Source organism: Elgaria multicarinata, chromosome 1 (genome assembly GCF_023053635.1).
Source record: "Elgaria multicarinata webbii isolate HBS135686 ecotype San Diego chromosome 1, rElgMul1.1.pri, whole genome shotgun sequence".
Classification (NCBI taxonomy): Eukaryota; Metazoa; Chordata; class Lepidosauria; order Squamata; family Anguidae; genus Elgaria; species Elgaria multicarinata.
The window spans coordinates 160,954,937-160,978,862 of NC_086171.1; the positions used below are offsets into that span (position 1 = coordinate 160,954,937).

The 23,926-nt window shown below is 42.8% G+C and overlaps 1 protein-coding gene across 2 annotated transcripts in view; it reads left to right on the forward strand.

Annotated features, from left to right (window-relative positions):
* ITPR3 (inositol 1,4,5-trisphosphate receptor type 3) overlaps positions 1 to 23,926 on the forward strand; it is a 130,242-nt gene that overhangs the window by 33,998 nt on the left and 72,318 nt on the right. For both annotated transcript variants that reach the window (XM_063141290.1, XM_063141299.1), the window contains exon 3: positions 17,923 to 18,044. In XM_063141290.1, the coding sequence (XP_062997360.1) occupies positions 17,923 to 18,044 (122 nt within the window). The remainder of the gene's footprint in view (positions 1 to 17,922; positions 18,045 to 23,926) is intronic.

Here is a 23,926-nt window from a genome sequence, read left to right on the forward strand (position 1 = left end):
CCTTTCAGGGTTGAAATGCAGGGTATAAATATATGTGTGCAATTAAAAATAGATGGTCAACCTTCACCAGGGTTCACAGGATATTCTAGATCTAACTTTAAATGAAGCGGATTGTGACTATTACAAATGGGAAGTATCACTGGCAATTTATTTCCACTGCTGTGGAATGGAGAAGAGAAGGAGATGCTATGGCATTTAAGAGGCTATGGGTAGGCGCACAGGTCATGCTAAGTAACACACCCTGCAAATAAGCCACAGTGTTTGCAGAACAACCCATGGTATGCCCGACAGGCGATTGGGCTTGCCGTGGGTTGTTCTCCCTCTCCTTCCCCCTCCTTCCTCCAGCCTGCTCTGGCATGTACCCTTCCTTTCCCTTAGTATTATTTTTTCCCTGGTTCTTCGCAACTGTGAGCAAATTATCTGATAGGCAAGCTTGTTGTGTCAAATTTCCCTGTATGTTACTTGCTCCACTTCTACACTCCCTTTGAAAGCTGACACACAGAAATTGACCAGTCAAGACTACATATCTGATAGCCATTAGAGTGCACTTGTGCAAGTCTTACACAATAATAATAATAATAATAATAATAATAATAATAATAATAATTTGCAACTTCAATTGTGCATTTTAAAATTTAAAATATATATTTTTAAAAAAATTGGGGAATGAGTGACAGTCCATCCAAAGTACTGTTTTGGCACTGGTGGAAGAGCAGTCAGTGGCGAGATCCTGTAAAGTGAGCAGCCTGGGGTGTTTTTGCTGCTCTTGCCAAGTGGCTCTGTAGCCAGTTGTGGCAATCCACAAGAAAATTGGTATCCTGGGTTTGGATGACACAACAACCCATTGTGGGGCAAGAACAACCCCTGTGGCTTGTTCTCAAAATATAAGTAAATAAACCACCCTGCAGAAAATGCTCTGGGTTCAGATGACACAACAACCCAGTATGGCTGGCTGCCCTTGGTGGGTTGTCATGTTGTGTGAACTCAGTCTATTTCTGCAGTACTTCACCATGCATGAATGGAGCAGGATTCAGAATGGACTCTCATAAGAACCCAGTTTAGTCATAAAATAATAGTACTTTCAAGTGTCCAAAGTGCTTTGTAGGCAGTATCTAATCCTTACAACAATCCTTACCTGTAAAGAAAGTCAGTAAGATTATCCTCCATTTTGCAAGGGGGGGGGACAGAGGCTGAGAGAGAATGCTTTGCCCAGGGCAACCTACTGACTTCATTGGCAGAGGTAAGATTCAAATCAGGGATTTCCAAATTCATAGCTCTGTCTCTTAGCTGTCTTCTGAACCATCCATTGATCTATCCTCAGGTAGCTTACAAGTTAGGAGTGAAGAATAAGTGGCAGAGTAGCACAGGTAGGACACTTAAGGAACATGGATGCATTACTAAGCTTTGTGTAAGTTAACTTGGATATGATTATGATTTGAATTTATATACCGCTTTCCATAAATATATCAAAGCAATGAATAAGAAATACAATGGCGTAAAAGCAACAACAAATATAACCATAAAAACAACACAATGCAAATTAATCAACAATAAAACTGCACACTTTACTGTGTGCTCCAAACCATAGCTGGCTGGGTCACACATCAGGAAAGGCCTGTGTAAAGAGAGGAATTTTAAGAAGATGTATGAATTTTATTAGAACTGTGGGTGAGCTGTCCAATGTCACTTGCAAAGTGCTCCAGAGAGTGGGCGCTGCAACACTAAATGCTCTACTGCAAGTGCTCCTGAGGCAAACCTCAGGCGCACGGGGCATCCTCAGAAGTGATCCCTCTGACGATCTCCGAGACCAAGCAGGGACATAAGGAATGAGGTGGTCCCGAAGGTAACCTGGTGCCAAGTTCTTTAGGGCTTTTTATCTTGAACTTGGCCTGGTAGCTTATTGGCAGCCAGTGCAGTTCTTTTACCAAGAGTGCAGTTTGCTGTTGGAAGGAGGCCCCAATTAGCAGTCTTGCGCTGCATTCTGCACCAGCTGCAGCTTCTGGATCAAGCCCAAAGGTAGTCCCACATAGAGTGCATTACAATAATCCAATCTTGAGGTTACCAATGCTTGTACCACTATGGCTAAACTGTCCTGGTCCTGGTATGGCTGTAGTTGGCATACCAGCCGAAGCTAGTAAAAGGCACTCCTAGGCATTGAAGCCATCTGAGTCTCCAGTGATGGCGATGAATCCTGGCGTACCCCCAAACTACCTATGTTCCTTTGCGGGGAGTGTAACCTCATCCAAAACAGGTAATTGACCTATTTGCGGCCCACCCATCCAGAGTGCTTCCATCTTGCTAGGATTCAAGCTCAGTTTATTGGCCCTCATCCAAAAGACTGGATTTTAGTCTTTGCTGTGGTGCTGCATGAGCTCTGTTAACTTATTGGCAACAAGTCAGTAGCGCTGTGAATGTAATCAACCATTAAACCAGAAGCTTGATGGAAAAGTAGGGGAGAATGTAGGATGCATAGTTGAGAAGGTGACATTAATCTATTATACTTCAGCTTGAGAAACATTCCCCCAAGGCTATTGGTGGAGTTTCTGTTTCTCACCTTACAATGGATGTTCTCACCTGAACATCAATGGAAACAGACTTACAGGTGTGGCTCTGTGTGTTGCTCTAAATCTGCTCAGGGATTTAAGGGAAAGGGAAACCATGTTTTCTGCCCAACCTTCCCTCCTTAATTTCTTTGGCAGCTACTGTGAGGGCTACGTAAAATCTCATCCCCCAACCCCACATCTCACAGTATTTGCTTAACATAAGGATTTTGTTTAGTTTAGTTTTGAAATCGCCTTACAGGCTGCAAACAATTTCAGAGCCACCTCATGCTAGTTGCTGCTCACAGTGAGAGACAGCCCCACCCAAGAACAACAGATAATCTGAAAGAAAAACTAAACAAAGCAGAGGATTTTGGAACCAAGGTCTACCAGGACTTGAAGCCCTATAGGTATTTAGGATGGAGCAGATTATCTGCAGCTCCAGCATGCTATCACAAACCATACATGAATAGTTAGGACAGATCTGTCAGTGCAAATATTTAGGATAGATGAGTTATGTCTTGCCCAAGTTTAATTAGGGAATCGTGGAGGCCTGAAGGGGTCAAGAGAGTCAAGCAATGAGTAGAGAGAGTCAAGCAGGGAGAAGCAATCAAAGTGAGGAGCTGTGCCAGGTGTAAGGTGGCCACATGTGAATTGCTGAAACAGAGGACATACATTGCCAAAAAAGAGCACAACAGCTTGCATAAATTTTGTACAGAATTTGCACGTGCTAATTTATATGTATGCATGCAAATTTAGAAATAATAATTATAATTTAAATCTAAATACTGTAATTTCACCATAGTGTGGAAGACTGTGATCAGGTCTTCTGTGTGCCTTGCTCAGCCTGCTGTATAAGGGAGCTGCTAGTGGGCAGCTTCAAGACCCAGCTCTTCCTTTGGATGGGTCTTTAACTTTAAACTAGGCTTGGGCTGGCCTGTGCTTCAAACAGAGGATGCCTTTAAAATAGACACTCCTCTGGCTGCCCTGCAGTCCTCAGTAAAATGGCCAACCCTGTGACCCTTTGGGCATCTTGTGTCACCCGATCCCTGCTGAGTTGGAAGCTGCTATACTTCTGGCCAGCTGCTTTGGTAATGCTTGTTGTTGTTTATTCGTTCAGTCGCTTCACAAATATTAAGCTAGTGGTTTCCTCTGCTTGCGAGCAGGCATGGGGGTGCAAAGGGTAAGGCATCCTGGCCCTGCTACTACAGTTCTTTGTTTCAATACCCTTGAGGCCTTACAGGAATCAATTCCAAAGTGATAAATGGAATTAACATTTTCTAAATATGCCTAATGGGCTTTCATTACCTTGGAAACTTAAAAGTGTAATCTTATGCATGTCTGCTTAGAAGAAATTCACACTGAATTCAGTGGGGCTTACTCCAAAGTAAGTGTGCTTAAGGTTGCTGCCCTAAACTCACAATTTTGAGGAGTAACATCTAGCCCATAGCCAGATATTTATTGGAGAGTGGGTGCTAAAGGTATATTGGTAGGGAAATTGTAAGTGTGAAACAGCAAAAATTTACATACAAGTACATTACACTCATTATTTTCTCTGGAATTGCCATAGTTTAATCATTCACTTTTTATGGAGAATCCAGATGATGTTGTTGCCAAATGATTGCATTTACATGTTTTCATGTATTTTTTTCCAGGCCTGATTCATGGTGGTGGTGTGTATGCAGTACACAATTGCAGCACTTGGGTGGACAAGCAAAGTGCTATTGAGGCTTTTCAGTGTTCCTGTGTCTTTAATTAAACCTTCCTTTCTGCAAATTTGGCTTGTTTTGGGGGCCGATTCATGTGATTCAACAGCCCACCATGACTTATTTAAGCCACTATGGGCTGTGCAGGAACATGTGGTTGACCATTTTGAATATTCACTGCCCAGTCATGTGGGGGTTGTGCGAGGGTTAAACAATGGTGTTCTAGGATTAGATGAGGGTTATTTAACCCTTGTACAGTCCCTGTCTTCCAGGTTGGCATGACACAACAAGCCATGGTCAGACAGTGAATATTCAAATCCTGGTCAGCATATTCCCCCTGCCCCCCTCCCCCCCCCCCGTAGAACCCTGTGGGCTGTTTTGATTGTGTGAACTGGAACATTGTGTTCTGTTCAGTGCAGTTCAAAAGCTAGTGATAAATTGCCCATTAATTAGTTAGTTTAAGGGTTTTGGGGGGCTTTAATTACTGGTTTTTCTTGAATAATTTTTCGTAGTGAAAAATAGTGCTATTGCACTATAAGAGATTTTTTTTAAAAAAAAGGAAATCAGAAATTAAAACTCTCCTCCTTGCACCATTGGGAAACAGAACTGAGTAATTAAGGGTCAATTCATCACCAATCCCCCAGATATTCTGAATAGGAAGAAATAAAATGGGCTGAATTTGCAAGGAGAAACATTAAAGGAAACCTTGCTGAATGGTACTTCCTTGTGAGTAGAAGGTATTCGTGGATAATATAGCATTGTCTGGAATCACCATTTTAATTCTGCTTCCAGCGAATTGTGGAAAAGCAATGCCTCAATTGTGCTATAGGGTTCTATCACTGCATCAATGTAACATGATTAAATTAAAAAAGGAAGAGTGCTAATTGCTTGTTAGAATATTGGAAGCTGAGGGCAGTTTGATCTCATACTTAGCAGTTAGCAAGAATGGTGCTTTATATTTCTGCAAGTAAAGAGCTAACCACTGAAAGAAGAACCTAAAGTTGACAATTCAGTGCTGGAGTTCAGAATATTTTTTGAGAGTCTTCCCATAGCTACAAGCCCATAGCAGAACAAATATTGTTGAAAAACAGTTTGAATTCTTTCATATAAAAGCATTAGTCTTTCTGTAGAAATGAGATGGGATGGGATGGGAAGGAAAGGGAGATTAGAAATCCGTGGTGCAGACAGGATTTAGGGAGATATATTAATCCAAGCCTTTCTTTGACCCAAGTTTTGGTAATTATTTCCCATTCATACAACAGTCACTGATTCTGAAGTATCCCTTTGTGTGTTGGCTGACTCCTGATCCGAAAGGAAAAGAGATGAGTCAGCGAAAGGGCAGGGCGGCTTTTGGCATATGAAATAGGATGCCAAGGCCAAAGCAAGCACACAAGCAAACTAGATTCTTGGCCTGCAACTATTCCTTTTTCTAATCCTTCTGTGTCCAATCCTGACAACTGCAGTTTCTCTCAGTACTGAGGTTTATTTCTCTCCCGCAACTGGGTGTTCCTTCCAGTCTTTGTTGTCAGACATCACCTCAGCATGAGCAGCCTCCTAGACCATTTGGGATGGAATCCATATATGCTGACTGTCCCAATTTACCAGGGACAGCCCTATTTTCTGGTACCTTCTCCTGGTAAATCATTGTCCCCTTCAGAGATGCCTTTGTAGTGTGAGATGTTGTCTTACTTCAGCATGAGATGTTGTCTTTCTTCAGCTGTTGTCTTCCTTCAGGATTTAGCTCCCTCCAGTCTCTAGAGATTGAAGTTGCATTTCTGAGTGGGGATTGGATGCATTTCACTTCTAGTGCGCAGACTTGTAGATGCATGCCCATGATCACTAAGGCAACATGGCAGTGTACAGCTTGACTTTTCGCTCGCTGTAGTTTCTATGTTTTGAACTGTTGATATCATACTGTGTAGAGTCAACCACTGTATTTGTCAAGTCTATCTTTAGCCAAAAGAAATGTTCTTTTGGCTTTTACATCTGGAGGTGTGTGTTGGGGTGGGGGTGGGGAAGATAGGCTATGGCAATGTAAACAAATGCAGCACACAGCGGGCAGGGTAAGGCCTTTGGCAATGTGTGATAATAGCAGGGTGTGTGGGAGAGGCATGGGCAGGGATCCTAGGTATTAGAATCGACATGTCCTTATTTTAATCTGCAAAATGTTGGCGGGTGTGGCATTGTCCTGTGTTACAGTATGAGGAGAAGCAGCAGCCGGGCAAGGGAGTTGGAGACACCTTTAAAATATGTCATAAGAAGAGCCCTGCTGGATCAGATGAAGGGCCCATCTCGTCCAGTACTCTGTTCACACAGTGGCCAACCAGCAGTCGACCACTGAACCCACTAGCAGGACATAGCTGCAAGAGCACCCTCCAGCCCTGGTCCCCAGCAACTGGTATATAGGCTTTCTGCCTCTGATACTGGAGGTAGCACATAGCCCTCAGGACTAGTGTCCATTGATAATCCTCTCCTCCAGGAATTTATCCACTCCCTTTTAAACCATCTAAATTGGTCACCATCACTACATCTTGTGTCACTGTCTTTTCAAAGCTTGCTGTCCAGGCCAAGGTCTCTCTCTCACACATACAAGTTCAACAAGAAGCCATTGTAGAACTACGGGTTCTCTTCCATACAGTTCCGTCAACATATGGACACCCAAGGAAGCAGAATAGAGTCCCACCCTTGGTCTAATGGAACTGGGAATACAGTGTCATTGCCTCCATTATGAAACATTATAAAGACATTTCCCATGATCCTCCTTAGCTCATCTGGCATCATACATGTATTTATTTATATTAAACTTTTAAATCCTGTCTGTCCTAAACATTTCAAGGGGGCTGAGAAATGGAAAAATAATTACAAATACAGTAAAAATATTTAAAAAGTACAAATAAACTAAAAACATCACTATTCATAAGACCAGTGGGAAAAGCAGTTAAATCCAACAGTTCCACAAAAAGACCTCCCCCTTCTCCTCATGTTTGCATTCTTTCATCTCCACATTAAAGAGAATGCTACATTGCAGGGGGAAGGCGAGCCGCAACAAACACATGGGAAAAACAAAAAAAGTGCAACCTGAATTCTTTTGAGATGCAAACTTTTGACCTGTTGCTCAAAAGGAAGAGAGGGTGCGCATTCCAAGCTGTGTGTGTGTATTCTGTATCATTGTATAAGGCTCATGAGATGGAAATAGCTTCTGGCTAATTGTAGGTTAAAATACCATCATTGACAGCTTATGTCAATTATATTGTGGCTCTGTTAAACTGCTTGTTGCTCTTGCTTATATCACCATTTGATCTGGCATTTTTATACTTGCCCTTTTGCTTTCAAAAAAATATTTTGCAGCAGGGAGTTCTATAGGTGAAATTGTATGCGGTATTGAAGGTGTTCCCTTCTTTGCATTTGAGATGGAAAAGAAGGGACACCTAAAGTTTGGGTGCGGTGATATTTCAGCTGATGCTGGTTCTGGAAGTGAAAAACCACCCATCACTCGCCCTTGTCTTGCTTCCTCTGCCATGACCAGTGGAGGCAGGTGGCTTCAATTTTGGTGGGGCTGTGAATCCATTCTGGGTTTTAGTCAGAAACAGCCAGAACTCTAGAGGAGCTATCCAAGATGCTGAACCCATTTTAGAGCTGGGGCTCAGCACTTTGGATAGACCCTTTAGAGTTCTAGCTAATTCTGACTGAAATCCAGAATGGATTTAGTTGCACCAAAACGGGAGCCACCAGCCTCCACTAGCTGTAGCTCACAATTGTATATATGTGTGTATGGGGGAGTCTACACTATTCATTATATCGTTATTTTCTTTGATTGTTCCGTTTTTCATTTTAATGTTACTGAATGTAACTGAGCTCATTCGCGTGAAATACCTCTCTTTGTTACGTTGTCTCTGTTTCTTTGTTACTGTTGTTTCCCGCATTGTTCTTTATTCTTCATTTGGTTCTTCAGTGATCCGCCTACTTCCTCTTTGTCACTTGTGCGCCTCTGCCTTTGCCCACGTTCTATGCGCATGCTCTTAATTTGAAAATTTTCAGGCGGGATTTCTAGAGCGAGGTTGTGTTTCGGATTGTGGATGTTGTTAGATATGATGGCTGGTGAACGTAATCCCGGTAATGTTAAAATGTTTTTTGATATGATTTCCGTGGCCTTGCATTCATTGGAGACTGCTATAAACGCATTACAAGATCTGGATGAGGAGGAAGTCATGATACGTAGTTCTCGCCTTAGTTCATACAGATCGTATCGAAGAAGATTCGCCTCCCTTGTGGCACGCGTTAATATTAACTTATCTGACATGGCCCAAATTGCAAGATGCATCCATATGCCTGTTGTTTTCCGCCACTACTGGGCCATTCCTACCAGCATGGATTGGTGGGAGAACTTTGTCCTCAAAGTCTGGAGCCATTCGCAATGGATTGCCACCTTCCGAATGAGTAGAGCTACGTTATTCGAAATTGTTGCCCTGTTAAACCCTTCTCTCCTTCGCAAACGTACGGCAATGCGGGAACTTATTCCTGTTGAGAAGAAAGTGGCTATTGCCATTTGGAAATTAGCTAGTCCAGGCTATTATAAAAATGCTGATGATCTTTTCAGAAGCAACAATATCCATTTAAAACAAACAATGGAAGCAGACAGGGAAACACAACAGAAATACACTGAGCTTTGGATGGGAAGTTTTCAGGTCCTGCCAACCTTTCTGCACGCATACCTTTGGCTATACTGTGGGTTTTTGAAGCGGAATGAATCTTGCAAGGATACAAGGATATATGCAACAGCTAGGAAAAGTCCCCAGAGGTTTAAGCTTTACTGTCTTGGGATTTAGTATATTTGACCCTGAATGCAATGCCATTAAGCCTTGTACTGTTCCAGGGCTGCTTTTCCTCTCAACGTCATAAGATTTCAGTAGGAGCAGCTTCAAGTTACTGCAATTAAACCTGTGACAATAATAATTTTGTCATCTTCAAAATGACTGATCCTCCTAACACCTAGAAAAATCTCACACTCTTAAAAGCTGCCTGAACGAAAACCTTGCATACCACCTTCCAGCTTTCAGGAAGATTCATTCACAGGGAACAGAGGTGGAATATCTAAAAGTATTTTATCAACCACCCTCAGAGAGGTTCAACGCTTTTGGTATTTGGAAACTAGAGCTAGTGCAAATCGCGGTGGCCAGATTTTTTAATCTGGTGTGTGTTTTATAGACCATCTAACAGTTATGCCATAATGCCAGTCTTGAAACATCTCCTTCAGCTTTCGATTTGTTTCTGATCCCAATTCAAGGAGCTAATTCTTAACCATAAAGCCTTAAATGGCTTGGGATATTTGAGAGACCTCTTCCTCCTGTATGAGCCTTCCTTTGTCCTACTTTTTTATTCTGAGGTCCTGTTATGTGACCAACTTTCTGGAGAGGTGAGATTGAAGGGGACCTGAGGCAGGGCCTTCTATGTACCAGCACCCCAGTTGTGGAATTCCTCTCCCAGGGAGGTGAGATTGGTTCACTCTTTATTGGCCTTTAGAGAGCTGGGAAAAATTATATTGTCCCACTGAGATTTTACTGATTAAGACAACTCTTTGATTTTTATTTGTTTACCCTGTTTTGTTGTTATGTATTTAATTTGTTTTGTTTTAGTCTTGTTTGAAAATGTTGTATTTTACTGTGTTTATGATTTTATTGTAAATCAGAGTACTTGTTGAGTGGAGGGGTGAAATAAATATTTGAAATAAATAAATAAATATTGATTATGTTACAAGATTAAAAAGTTACTGGTCTTTGACCTGTATCATTAGATGTCTTTGGTCCAGTTGCAGGGGAAAACTCCACTTTAGACTCATTTTTCAGTCAAAAAACTTTGGTCTTTTTTGTGAAAAAGGAAGAGATGCATAGGCACCAATTGGGGTGGGGGACCTACAGACAACTACTATACAACCTCCGAATTAAATAAAATAAAACATCTTGGGACCAGGTTACTTGAAAGACCACCTTCTCCCACATAGAACTGCCTGTACCATAAGTCCCCTGATCCAAGAGGCAGGTGGCTACTAGGGGGAGCCCCGCCTAAGCTGTGATATAACCTCCCCGGAGAGGCTCACCCAGTGCCTTCGTTATGATCTTTTCAGTGCCAAGTGAACATCCTTTTCCTCTTCTGGATTTTTAAAATCTGATCTTAAAATCTAACTTTTTAGCCCATTGCTTGTATATTTTTAGTTCTGCCCTGAAATTGATTTTAGGTCTCTCTTCTGGAAATGTTTCTGCGTTTCGGTTTTTATGATAATCTCAAATATTTTACTTTTTTCAGTTAATATTTGTGAGCCTCCCACAAAACTTTTACTTTTTTCATTTTATATTTGTGGGTCACCCAGAAAACTATGTTATTGGCTAGCCAATATAAATACTATAAATTGAGCATCGAGCAGAGGGTTGGACTCAATGGCCTTATAGTCCCCTTTCAACCATTCTATGATTTTATGAAATACATTAATTAAATAAATAATCCTAAAGCATGGATTCCTTTTGATATATCCTGCTTTGTGTTGGGAATCTTAACAATCTCGTCTACAAGTTACTGGAAGGGACGGTGTTGCAGTTAGTTAATTCATGGGATATTTGATCACGGCTAGCATTAGCATCTCTATAGTCTAAAATGTATTTCCATGTGATTTCTTGCCTTTGCTCCTCCCCTTCCTTGTGTGTAAAACTGTTTTACCTTTTCTTCACCAAAGAAGGATGTGGTCCCCTTTTTATAGCCTTGTGTGCATGTGGGACTGGTAAATGCTCACATTCTGTTTTGCCTTTTTGTTTTGTTTTTTTCCTCTGCTATTATTATTATTTATTTATTTATTTATTTATTTATATAGCACCATCAATGTACATGGTGCTGTACAGAGTAAAACAGTAAATAGCAAGACCCTGCATTCTACTAAAATCATAATAAAGCAATACGGAGGGGAAGGGAATGCAAACAGGCACAGGGTAGGGTAAAACTAACAGTATAGAGTCCAAACTAATTGCCTTTCTAAGTGGAGGCATTGTTACCAATAGTCCCATCAATCTGGACCCTGGCATTTCTCTTACAGTATTCGTCTGATCCCTCTGGAGTCCCTTTTGTAGACTGCCTATAGCTTGAATTCCTAACTGCTCTGGCATAACTTTTTAAATAGATGCATCCAAGGCCTCTACTTCCCTTGCTCGGCTTCGTCCATTTTCTTCTGCTGCCCCTTACGCCTGGAACGCTCTTCCAGAACATTTGAGAACTACAAGTTCAATCGCAGCTTTTAAAGCTCAACTAAAAACTTTTCTTTTTCCTAAAGCTTTTAAAACTTGATGTTGTGCAGACTTTATACTGTTAGTTTTACCCTACCCTGTGCCTGCTTACCCTACCCTGTGCCTGTTGGCATTCTCTTCCCCTCCTTATTGTTTTACTATGATTTTATTAGATTGTAAGCCTATGCGGCAGGGCCTTGCTATTTACTGTTTTACTCTGTACAGCACCATGTACATTGATGGTGCTATATAAATAAATAATAATAATAATAATAATCCAAAGACCCATGCAAATGCTGCTTAAGAAGTCTTATATATTTGTTTCTGATTCTTTGCACAAGATGTACATTCATGTGAAGAGCTGCAGATTTGCTGAATATGTATGTATGCTTCCACATATGTATGCTGCCACATACTGGCATTCAATGGGTGGCTATTCATGAGCAGCCTTTCCTGTGGTGGCCCCCAAATTGTGGAATGTCCTCCTTAGAGAGGTCTGCTTGGTGCCTACTTTGTTGACTTGTTGGCACCAGGCAAAGACCATTTTAATCTCCCAGGGTTTTTAAAAAGAATGTTTAACTACTGCTTGATTTAATTAGGCGTTTCATGCTGCATTTTAAAATCATCCTTTCCCAGGTGCTTGGATGTTGATCTCTTCTTTTAAAAATATATGTTTTAAATTGCTGCTGCTGCTTTTAAAACTCAAAACAATGATTTTAATGTGTTTGATCGCCTCATAAATGAAATGAATGAATGAATAATAATATAAAGAACTAGACTTCTGAAATGAATGAGGTTTTAAGGTGTACATGTTTAAGAAGTCATATTGGCAGCAGCCCTTCCAATCCGGTTGAAAACACATTGTTCAGCTATGAAGTGTCTGGACTTGGCCAGGCCAACAGAAGCTTCTGAGGCCAACTTGGCTTTTCCTGCTCCCTCCCTTTCTGTAGTTTCCCCTGAGGCTCCTCAGCAAAGCAGGGGCCCCATGTTTGAACACGTTAGGAATCAAAACAGGCAAGGTGTTCAAATCCTGTACTTTGTCAGCGAGACGATGAGAAATGGTTTAATATTTTTTTAATGGTTGTTTGTGTGGGTGGGTGGATTTAACAGACAATATAATTGCAGAGCATGATCTATTCCTTCCCCCTGCCGCCCCACCCCTCCGTTATGCTTGCACATGTGCATGAGGGAAACACATCCAACTTATGGTTGGTGCCATTCATAGTTTCCAGACAGAAGAAACTCAGCCCTTAGCAGGATCAGCAGGAAGCAGAAGCCATTTTAGTAAGGCATTTACATTTCTGCTCTCCCTCTGGTTTTGAGTCCGCAGGGCAAATGCAGTTTAACCCTGACATGACTCACTTGAAAAGTATACACATATTCCTTTAATGATTATGGCAGAGCTAAGGAGTGGGAGGACTCTGAATTTAAGGACACACTCTATCCCCGGCTATGCCAATGTATTGCTGTGTCACCTCCCAAGATCCTTATTTTTCTAGCTTTAGTATTTGGGTTCCCCATTCTGGCCTTTCTTTGTTTAAATTACGGGTTGCTCTCCTTTAGGCACTCTGGAACTTCTGAAGCAGCCCTTACTTTTGCCTTCACCTGGTATTAAAGCAGATCAACCAAAGAGGTAGCAGAGCCATAGGCCCACAGCTGTTTTCAGCTGCCAGGAGACAGAAATCGAGGGGAGTGGAGGCAATTTGCAAAAGAAATATGTAAAACTGTCCCTTTAATCTACAGCACTGGCAATTGCTACAAGAATTGGGGTACAGGAGTCATTGTACTGGGATACACTAAGCATGGGTGTGGCATGCCTTCATTGGTTCAATCGAGATCCCCATCAGGCTGTTGCTCACTGATACTAGATGGTATCAGGTAGGAAACTCATGTGGGCCCTAGTCCATGGCCTTGCTCCATAGGGAGAACAACTACTGTCAAATATTTTTTGCTATAGCAAACTCTAAGTTAAGGATAGAGACTGGATTCGCACAACACAATTGTTGTGGGTTGTTGTTGAAATGTAGGTTGTTGTGCTGATTGAACCCAGCCCCGCTAAAAAACCATGAAAAACTCATGGTTTATTCTTGGGTTGTGAACTGTGGGTTTCTCATGGTTAACAAACTACAATTGTGTTGTCTGAACCCAGCTGCGATAACAAACAACCCACATTTCAACAAACAACCCACTGTTCAATGTCCACCCACACTCAACCATATTCAACCTTGAGTGGCCTTCCAGATGTGGAAACTTCTGGCCTTCCAGATGTTTTGCCTGCAACTCCCATCCATTTCCAGTGGCTATGTTGGCAAAAACTGATTGGAGTTGTAGACCAAAATACTTGGAGGACCACAACTTGCCCTCTCTTGGGTTAGAGTGTCAGATTTATTTATTTATTAAAAATATTTCTTGGCCGCCTGTCTGGGCAGAAGCCCTCCCAAGACAGCTTAGAGCAATAAAATATGTGAGTCAAGACTAAGACCAGGGAGAGACGAGATCAAACACTGACTTAGAATGAATCTCACTGAGCGTCTTTGGGTCAACCTAATCTTTCAACCTAATTTACCTCACAAGGTTGTTGTGAAGATAATATGGGTGGCCAGGGCAGGGGGGTGGTAGAACCATATATACCACCCTGAGCTCCTTAGAGGAAGGGCAAATAAACAAACTTGTTTGGGACAACATAAGTAGCATTCATGAACTATTATCTGCAGAGCTAATCAGTAGTACCACGATATGATCACTGTTTGCATCACACTTATGGTTCGAACTAGCAGTTCGACCTAGTCCTCAAAACCAGCAGAGGAGGTGGTATATCTATACCTAGGCGTTACCATTTCTAGATGCAGGTGGGGCATTACATAATGTAGGGTGACCATATGAAAAGGAGGACAGGGCTCCTGTATCTTTAACAGTTGTATTGAAAAGGGAATTTCAGCAGGGGTCATTTGTATATATGGGGAACCTGGGGAAATTCCCTCCTCCTCACAACAGTTAAAGATGCAGGTGCCCTGCCCTCTTTTAAATCTGGTCACAGTATAGCTGCAGTATAGCTCCTGCAGCTTTCACTGTTGTGATGAAGAGGGAATTTCACCAGGTTCTCCATATATACAAATGACACCTGCAGAAATTCCCTTTTCTGTGCAACTGTTAAAGCTACAAGAGCCTTGTAAAGCTACAGGAGCCTTGTCCTCCTTTTCATATAGTCACCCTACATAATGGGATGTTTTCCTATGTGGGGGAAGATCCTACACATAGAGAACTAGCATGTCAAGGAGAAAGCTAGGGTAGAACACTTCTTACTGACATCTATGTACAGGATTTGCTGTGTACAGGATTTGGGGGGTTTCTGTGAGCACCTACCTGCAGCAAGGAGTAGTACAGTACAGAGGCACAGGTTGGCCACCTCATTTGCCGATTGTGAGAAGCAGCAGGCCCTCATTCTGCAAAGGAGGAGAAAAGGCCAGCGAAGGAGTTGCACGCGAAGGGCACAGTGACTCACGAGGTCTTTGCTATGGGCCTTGCTAATAGCACAAAGAGTGCTGTGAAATGAGACATGAAAAATGGCTGTCCTCCAGAAGCAGTGAGAAATGTTTTTTTGTGCCTGCTTATTCATCATTGTCAGATAAATAACTGGCAGCTTGGGATGGGATCCAAGAATGGAAATGGTTTTCTTCTTGTGCGTGAAGTGTCCCGGGCTGCTATTTCAGGAGCAATTAGAGACACCAAGAGCTTTGATCTCACCCACCTGGGACCTTCCTTTCCACAAACAATTTCCAAAGCCAATTGAAATGAGTGCTGAGCCAAAGTGTTCGGCCAGCGTTTTTGCAAGTTTCAGGGGAGATGAGGGGTGTGTGTGAAAATCCCCCTGAAACTTGGATTAATCAGCAACTAATCATGCATGAACATTAAGCATTTTCAGGAAGCAGCCTTACCTTTAAATAAGAGATGGCTGAGTTTCTCCCCTTTCTTCTGCAAAAACGTAAAAAGAAATAAGAAACCTAGCCAACACTTCAAGCGTTCTGTCCCAGGAACTTGGCTGAACAGTCAAAACGCCGCTTGGAGAGGTGGCAAGGCTATCTATGTGTGTGAAAGAAAGATCCTTCAGCAGCTCATATTTAAAGATACCCCCTCCCCTCTGAAGCATATTAAAAATTTCCAGCCTCCTGAAGTCTCAGAACACCCCATCTACTCTTTCATAGGGGAGGAATGATCCCATAAAAAGGTGTGTGTGTGTGTATTCGGCTCAGCATTAATCAAAATAGCAGCCACTGCTTAATCCTGTACACAAATAGCAGGGTGGTGGGGCAGACTTCTTCAATCTGGCACCCTTCAAATGTTTTGGACTTCAACTCCCACCAGCCCCAGCTAGCATGACTAATGATCAGGAATTCTGGGAGTTATAGTCCAAAACATTTGGAGGGCACCAGGTTGGGGAAGGCTGAAATAGGCACTCTGACTGCACAGTGGTCCATTAGGAAGGGAGAACATAAAAGCCATGCTGGATCAGACCAAGAGTCCATCTAGTCCAGCACTCTTTTCACACAGTGGCCAACCAGCTTGTGGGCCAGGGAACAGCAAAGCAGGACACAGTGCAACAGCACCCTCCCGCCCATGTTCCCCAACAACTGGTGCATATTTACTGAATCAGATACTGGAGGTAGCACATAGCCATTAGGGCTTAGTGGCCATGGGAAACCCACAAGCAGAACACGAGTGCAGCAGCACTCTCCCGCCCATGCTCCTCAGCTACTGGTGTACGTAGGCATACTGCCTCTGATACTGGAGATAACATATAGCCATCAGGCCTAGTTGCCATTGATTGCCTTCTCCTCCATGAGATGTGTGATGCTCCTGCTATTCTACTTGCTCTCATATGTTAGGAGTTCTGGTGCATTGAGCAAGGGGAAGAAAGGGGAGCTGTTTAGAGGTCCACCTGGCACCTACACTGTACTCCTTTCGTCGCCAGCTGAAGACCTTTTTATTCTCTCAGTATTTTAACACTTAATTTTAACTTAAATTTAAATTTTACTCTTCTAATTCTGTATTTCAATCTTATATCAATTTCTGCTGCGTGGTTTTTATCCTGGTTGTGCTTTTTATACTGTATTTTGTATTTGTGTTTTTAGACTGTTGGTTGTTTTATTATGGTTTTAATTTTTGTGAACCGCCCAGAGAGCTTCAGCTATTGGGCGGTATAAAAATGTAATAAATAAATATCAATATTCCATCAAGTACCACATTCTTATTCATTCTCTCTCTCTCTCTCTCTCTCTCTCTTGTACTTGATGGAATATTGATATTTCTATGCATGTAATTTTTGTTCTCTTTTCATTATTTGTTGTTTGTTTTGTTTTGTTAAAAATAAAGGCAAACAAGTTTACTGAAAAGCTTGGGACCTGCTGGGAGGAGAGGATTTCTCTGAAATTCCTAGGGGATTCAGGGCTGACTTTATGGTTAGCCAGAGTGAAGTGGCTGCCTCAGGCAGCAAAGGCTGGGGATTAGAGAGAGAAGTGGTGAGATCCTGAGGGACACAGCTGTGTGGACTAGACATGGTGCCCAGCATCCTCTCAAGTGCCCTTGGGTGCAGTGGAGGATGTTGTTCTGTTGCCAGTGACGAGGTCAGATTCAACTGCCAGTCCAGTTAGCTTCTGGAATTGGAATGGGCACCATCTTATCCTTCGCCTCAGGGAGCAAAATGTCTTGGCCTGGCTCTGCCACGGCTTATATTCAAGGATTATATCTTACTCTAGGGATAGCCCTTGTTAACTACGGAACCTCTGAGCATGCATAGAGTGCCTCTGCCCCTCACCACTAGTGTAAGTACAGGTTGTTCACGCATGCCAATTTTACTTCTTTCTGTCTCCACCCCATTTACGCTGATATATATTTCATATTGGGTAAAATGTGTGGAAAAATTATTCTTGCTCCATACTACGTATCTTTGCCTATCTTTGCGTCTAGAGGAATTGTTATTCCTTTATTAAAGGTAGAGGAGAATCTGTTTTTCTACCGTCGGACTCCTGCAGGAGAGTTGGCGCATGTGAAAACCTGCCGTCTTTTCTCTGGTCTAAAAGCTGTAGGGAAATTTGGTTTCTCACACAGCTTTTTGATGCGAGGAGTGAAGAGACTCAAGTAGCTTTTAAGCTCTACAAAGGTAGATGGATTCCCATTATGAAGAATATTTTCTTTTTCAGGACGTTCGGATCTGTATCATATCTATTACAATACGTATCTGTTTCTCTTGGATGTGAATGTTGTTTCTGATGTTAACTTATATTTAACATCGGTAACAACAAACACACTTGAGAGTAACAGCTCTCTATAATAAATAGCAAGCAATACAAAAATGAATTCTGAGTTTAGTATGACATGAGATCACTCTAACTCCTTGGCTTCTTCTCATTTCAGATTGTCTCTTTAGAGTATGTCCCATGAACCGCTACTCTGCTCAGAAGCAGTACTGGAAAGCCAAACAAACCAAGCAGGACAAAGACAAGATAGCTGATGTAGTCCTGTTGCAGAAACTTCAGGTATGACCAGCGCAAAGACGTTTTAACCAAGTTTCTTTCTGATCAAAGGAATGGAAAAGCAAGTCCTCACTTAGCAATAAGAGTGATTCCAGTGCATTGTTACATTACTATGCCTGGTGTGTGTGTATTTAACCTTCTGCACCACATACTTCAGAGTACACCACACGAAAGTGTCAGTTCTGCAAGCAGAATCCATTATACAATATGGGAATTGGGTGTATATCATTTAGCATAATAAATGTGCAAAACTGAAGTGGTTGTCTTGCTTTATGAAATTTTGAACTGTTGTTTTATGGAAACAGAGGTGGTTGCATGCAACACAGTAGAGGCCTTGGCACTGTGGCAGTATTGGGTGGACTGGGGTTGAAGCAGGGTCTGGCCATTGCAAGGAAATCGTTTGAAACAAGTTCACAATATGCTGCTGACATCCTGGGCCCTTTATTGATCATAGGAACAGCGTGAGCCCACTAAGAGAAGCTGGAGGTGGTCACTTGATCCTTCTGTTGGTCTGACTGTTATTTTAATTGTTCATGTTCCCAGAGTCCTGTCATATTTTGTGGGTTCAAAGGTTTTTTTTAGTGTGTTGGAGCTCAGACCCGCTCTGCTTTGTGCTCAGTGATCCGGTTCACATGTAACACCAATTCATTAGTTGTTTAATCCATGAATTGGCGGGGATGAGTGGGAGTGAGTACGTTGCCTTTGGCACTCTCCTCACTTCTGTTTTCAGTTAACAACTATGATCGCCCTGCTTTTAGGTTGTTATTGTGATGGCTGAATTCAGACACTCTTGAGTTGTTGAGGGGTTAAATAAATCATAGCTTAACTGTGCACTCTCTCCCATTTGTGAGTGACAACCTATGGTTCAAACAAACCATGGGTTGTTCTTATGTGTGAACAGGGCCAGTCTTTTTGGCAGGTTACTTGTATTTTGCAACAGTTCTCATGGCAGCAGTTTTATGGTGGTGGCTACAAAAGCTTCTCAAATTGCAAAATGTGTCCATGGCCACAAAAGGTTGCCTACTGCCCGTGTAGATAATATTTATTTATTTATTTTATTTATTTTATTTAAGGATTTTTATGCCGCCATTCAGCCAAAAAAGGCTCTCATGGCGGCTTACAAAGGTATTTCTTGACAGTCCCTGCCCACAGGCTTACAATCTAAAAGACATGACACAAAAGGAAAGGGGATTGGGAGGGAGGAGGAGGAGGGGGAAAAGGAAAGCAAATTCAGGCACTACAATCTTAGTTGGAAAGTTCAGCAGTTACAGGTGACAGCAGGAGGGAGGGGGCTCTCAGCTGGAGCTGGACCCAGGCACAGTGGAGAGGTGCCTGGCTGCTGCTTCCTCCCTCACTGGTGGCCTCTCCAGAGACAGTTGGTAGCAGGAGGGAGGGGGCTCTCAGGTGGAGCTGGACCCAGGCACGATGGAGAGGTGCCTGGCTGCTGCTTCCTCCCTCACTGGTGGCCTCTCCAGAGACAGTTGGTAGCAGGAGGGAGGGGGCTCTCAGCTGGAGCTGGACACAGGCACAGTGGAGAGGTGCCTGGCTGCTGCTTCCTCCCTCACTGGTGGCCTCTCCAGAGACAGTTGGTAGCAGGAGGGAGGGGGCTCTCAGGTGGAGCTGGACCCAGGCACGATGGAGAGGTGCCTGGCTGCTGCTTCCTCCCTCACTGGTGGCCTCTCCAGAGACAGTTGGTAGCAGGAGGGAGGGGGCTCTCAGCTGGAGCTGGACCCAGACACGGTGGAGAGGTGCCTGGCTGCTGCTTCCTCCCTCACTGGTGGCCTCTCCAGAGACAGTTGGTAGCAGGAGGGAGGGGGCTCTCAGCTGGAGCTGGACCCAGGCACGGTGGAGAGGTGCCTGGCTGCTGCTTCCTCCCTCACTGGTGGCCTCTCCAGAGACAGTTGGTAGCAGGAGGGAGGCGGCTCTCAGCTGGAGCTGGACCCAGGCACGGTGGAAAGGTGCCTGGCTGCTGCTTCCTCCCAATGGTCTGACTCAGTAAAAGTTAACTTCCTATTTTCCTCTTCGCCTGAAAAAATATTTAAATTTGCATTTATTTTGCATAATTTATTCTGCACCTAATAGTTATGGATTGAGACAAAGTTTACAGGGTATTGAAGCTCCCCTCACCCACCAGCCCCGGCCAAGCACTGGGAAGCCACTTTTCCAAGCTCTGGTCCTGTAGCTTGAATTGGAATGTAACACATACACATTTAGCTGGGCATGATCTTCCAATCATGCATCTCCAGGCCAGAAAAGGTTTCACCTGCTCAGTTCCTGCATTCAGACAACACATTAACCTATCCTATGGTAAATGCCCTGCTTTCAGACCACACAGTAATCCATGGTGGGTTACCATGTTGTGTGAACTCAGCCTGTGCATCAGCCTGCAGTTAAAGGCATGGGGCTAGCAAAAGAAGTTGAACGTCCAATGCTTATCCCCACATACCCAGTGCCAATTTCTTAGATTTGGGTCTAGAGATGTCCAAATTCATTTTCACTGCTTTTATGGCTTAAACATTCTTTTAAACATGAAAACTCAGGGTTTTCAGGATGTTGAATTTTGTGCACAATACCAATTTCTGCATGTGTGTAGTGTGCTTGTGGAATGCTGGCCTGGCTATAGAATGGCTTGCACTTGCATTTCCTGTATTTTTTCCGTAACTGACAATGCATCCCAGCTGTTCTCTGGATTGCAGCCAGTGTCTTTTGACCTTGTATAATGAGATTAATTCGTACACTATCAACAGTTTGGTTAACCTACATGGAAACAAATTAGCAAATTAATATTTGATATAAAATAGAAGGGGGTTTTCTGTGTTAGGGGAAGCATGACATCACTCCATTCTTCCTTACCTCTCTTACCTTATTTAACCCATATATATGCTGTAGTGGTTAGAGTGTTGGGCTAGGACTGGGAAGTTCTGGGCTGAAATCCCCACTTTGTTATGATTCTCACTGGGTGATAATGGTTCATTCACTACCTCTTAGCCTAACCTGCCTCGCAGGGTCGTTGTGAGGATACAATGAGGCAGGGGAGGCGGAAACGTATTTGCTTCCTTGAGCTCCTTAGAGCAAAGACAGGATATAAATGAATAATAAATTATTATTATTATTATTATTATTATTATTATTATTATTATTATTATTTCTTACCCACCTCACCCTCTGGATCAAGGTGGGGAACAACATTGAATACAAAAATATAAAATACATACAAGTGATTAAAAACATAAAACCAATACATTATTAAAATCTCAACATCTTTAAGACATTTTAAAATTTGACTGGGTAGGCCTGCTGGAAGAGATCTGTCTTTATAGTTTTTTTAAATTCAGAAAGACTATTAAGCTGGCAAATCTCTCCCAGCAGGGCATTCCACAGTCTGGGAGCAGCAGAAGAGAAGGTCCTTTGGGTAATGGTTGTCAGCCTAGTTTTGGCTGATTGAAGTATAAATTCTTCCCAGAGGACCTGAGTGTGCAGGGCGGATTGTACGGGAGAAGGTGATCCTGCAGGTAACCGGACCCAAACCATGTAAGGCTTTAAAGGTGATAACCAACACTTTATACTTCGCCTGGAAACTAAATGGCAGCCAGTGAAGTGATTTTAAAGTTGGTGTAAACTGGTCACCCCTAGGTGTACCAGTGACCAACCTGGCTGCCATATTTTGCACTAGTTGAAGTTTCCGGACTAGGCACAAAGGTAGCCCTATGTAGAGCACATTGCAGAAGTCGAGCCTTGAAGTTACCAGCATGTGCACTACCGTCTTTAGGTCTTCTAACTCTAGGAAGGGTGGCAGCTAGCGTATCAGCCAAAGCTGATAGTAGGCACTCCTGGCAGTCGCATCTATCTGGGCTGTCATTTGGAGCGACGGATCCAGGAGAACCCCCAAGCTGTGAGCGCGGTCTTTTAGCGGGAGTGTAACCCCATCCAGAACTGGTTGACACACCTCCAAACTCAGGTTAGGGCCCTTAATAGTAAGCATCTCCGTCTTGTCTGGATTCAGCTTCAGCTTGTTTTTGCTCATCCAGTCCATTACCGCCTCCAAGCATTCATTCAGAGGAGACACACTATCCTTAGCTGTTGCTGAAGGCATAGAGAAATATAAAGCAAAGCAAATTATAAAGCAAAGCAAAATGCAAATCCAACATCCAGACAAAAAAGAAGTAGCAGAAAATCAAATTTTAAAGCAGTGACAAAAAATCAGCCATAAATACTTGCTCTTTCAAAGGAGCCTGTATGTTTGGAGTGATAAACGACCCAGGCTACAATAAAGCCTTTTGCATATGACTTAAGAAACATGAGATCTATTGTTAGTTATCAAGGAACATCCTTCTCCCCATGGCCAGGTTAGGCTGATAACTGTTTTTCAATCAGAGGAAATAATTTTCTAAAATAGAACTGGTCCCAAAATAAAGAACGGAAATCCAGTCCCAATGTTTTATAAAACAACAGTCTGAAGAATGCTGAGGTTATTCTTTCACATCTTTGAATTTGAGTGGCGCCATCAGAGCTCGCTTTACAGTACAATTCTACACATGTCTACTCAGATGTAACTCTCAGTGAGTTTAATGGGACTGACCAGGCAAGTGCATTGCAGCCCGAGTTCATTTTGGTGGCCCGGGGGAACAGCAGCCCATCCTTACCCATCATTCTAGGTCCCTTCAAGTTCCATTGGGGTAATGAGAAGTAATCTGGCCTGTTGCTGGATATTCTCTCTCATGCCTTAAGACCATGAGGTGAGACCCTGCTTTTTGGGCCCCTGTTACCTAATGTTTAGGCAGTGACAGCAAGATCTAGGGCAGGGGTAGCCAACTTGTGTCCCTTTGAATGGTTTTAGTCTATAATTCCCAGCATCCCTTCACTATTGGCTATACTGGTTAGGGCTGATGGGAGTTGTAGCCCCCACAACAACAACAACAACAACAACAACAATAATAATAATAATAATAAAATTCTAGAGAGCCAGAAGTTTCCCACTCCTGATCTGGAGAGCCTTTCCTCTCCATTCTCCTCTTAGGAAAACTCCTAGTACAATAGCCCATATCAAAAAACTTACATTACAAGGTACAAAAAGTTTGACTATCTTGACTTCTTCTTACAGAGGTTGTGGCATCTCCACAACTGCCAGTCTTATGTGGAACTGCTGGGGGGGGATTTAGGGGGTGGCAGCCCACCCAAACTGTTTCAGGGCCAATAATTACATCATAAATTACATGGATGAAACAAGCAGCATCTGTTGGGGAATTCCAGACTGTCCAACCTGTCTGATGATATTAAATGGCCTGATCAGGGTTGGCCCCATGTAAAGTAGTCAGATTGGATATTTTAAGATACAGGAAGGTGATCTCTACCAAGTGGTTCCAGTTTCAGCCACGTACTTTAAGAACATAAGAGAAGAGCCCTGCTAGATCAGACCAAGGGTCCTTGTAGTCCACCATTCCATTCACACAGAGGCAAACAGAGGCTTTTGTGAGCCGCCCAGAGAGCTTCGGCTATTGGGCGGTGTAGAAATGTAATAAATAAATAAATAAATAAATAAATAAACCAGCTGTCCACCAGGAACCCATAAGCAGGACACAGGTGCAACAGCACCCTCCCGTCCATGTTCCGCAGCAACTGGTGTACATAGGTATACTGCCTCTGATATGGGAGGTAAAATCTAGCTATCAAGACTAGTTGGAATTTATCCAATCCTCCAGGAATTTATCCAATCCCCTTTTAAAGCCATCCAAATTAGTGGCCATCAGTACACCTCATGGCAGTGAATTCCATAGTTTCACTATGCGCTGCTTATATCTGTTGGGAATCTCCCTCCAGTCAGCTTCTCGGAATGATCCTGGGTTTATTTATTTATTTATTTATTTATTACATTTTTATACCGCCCA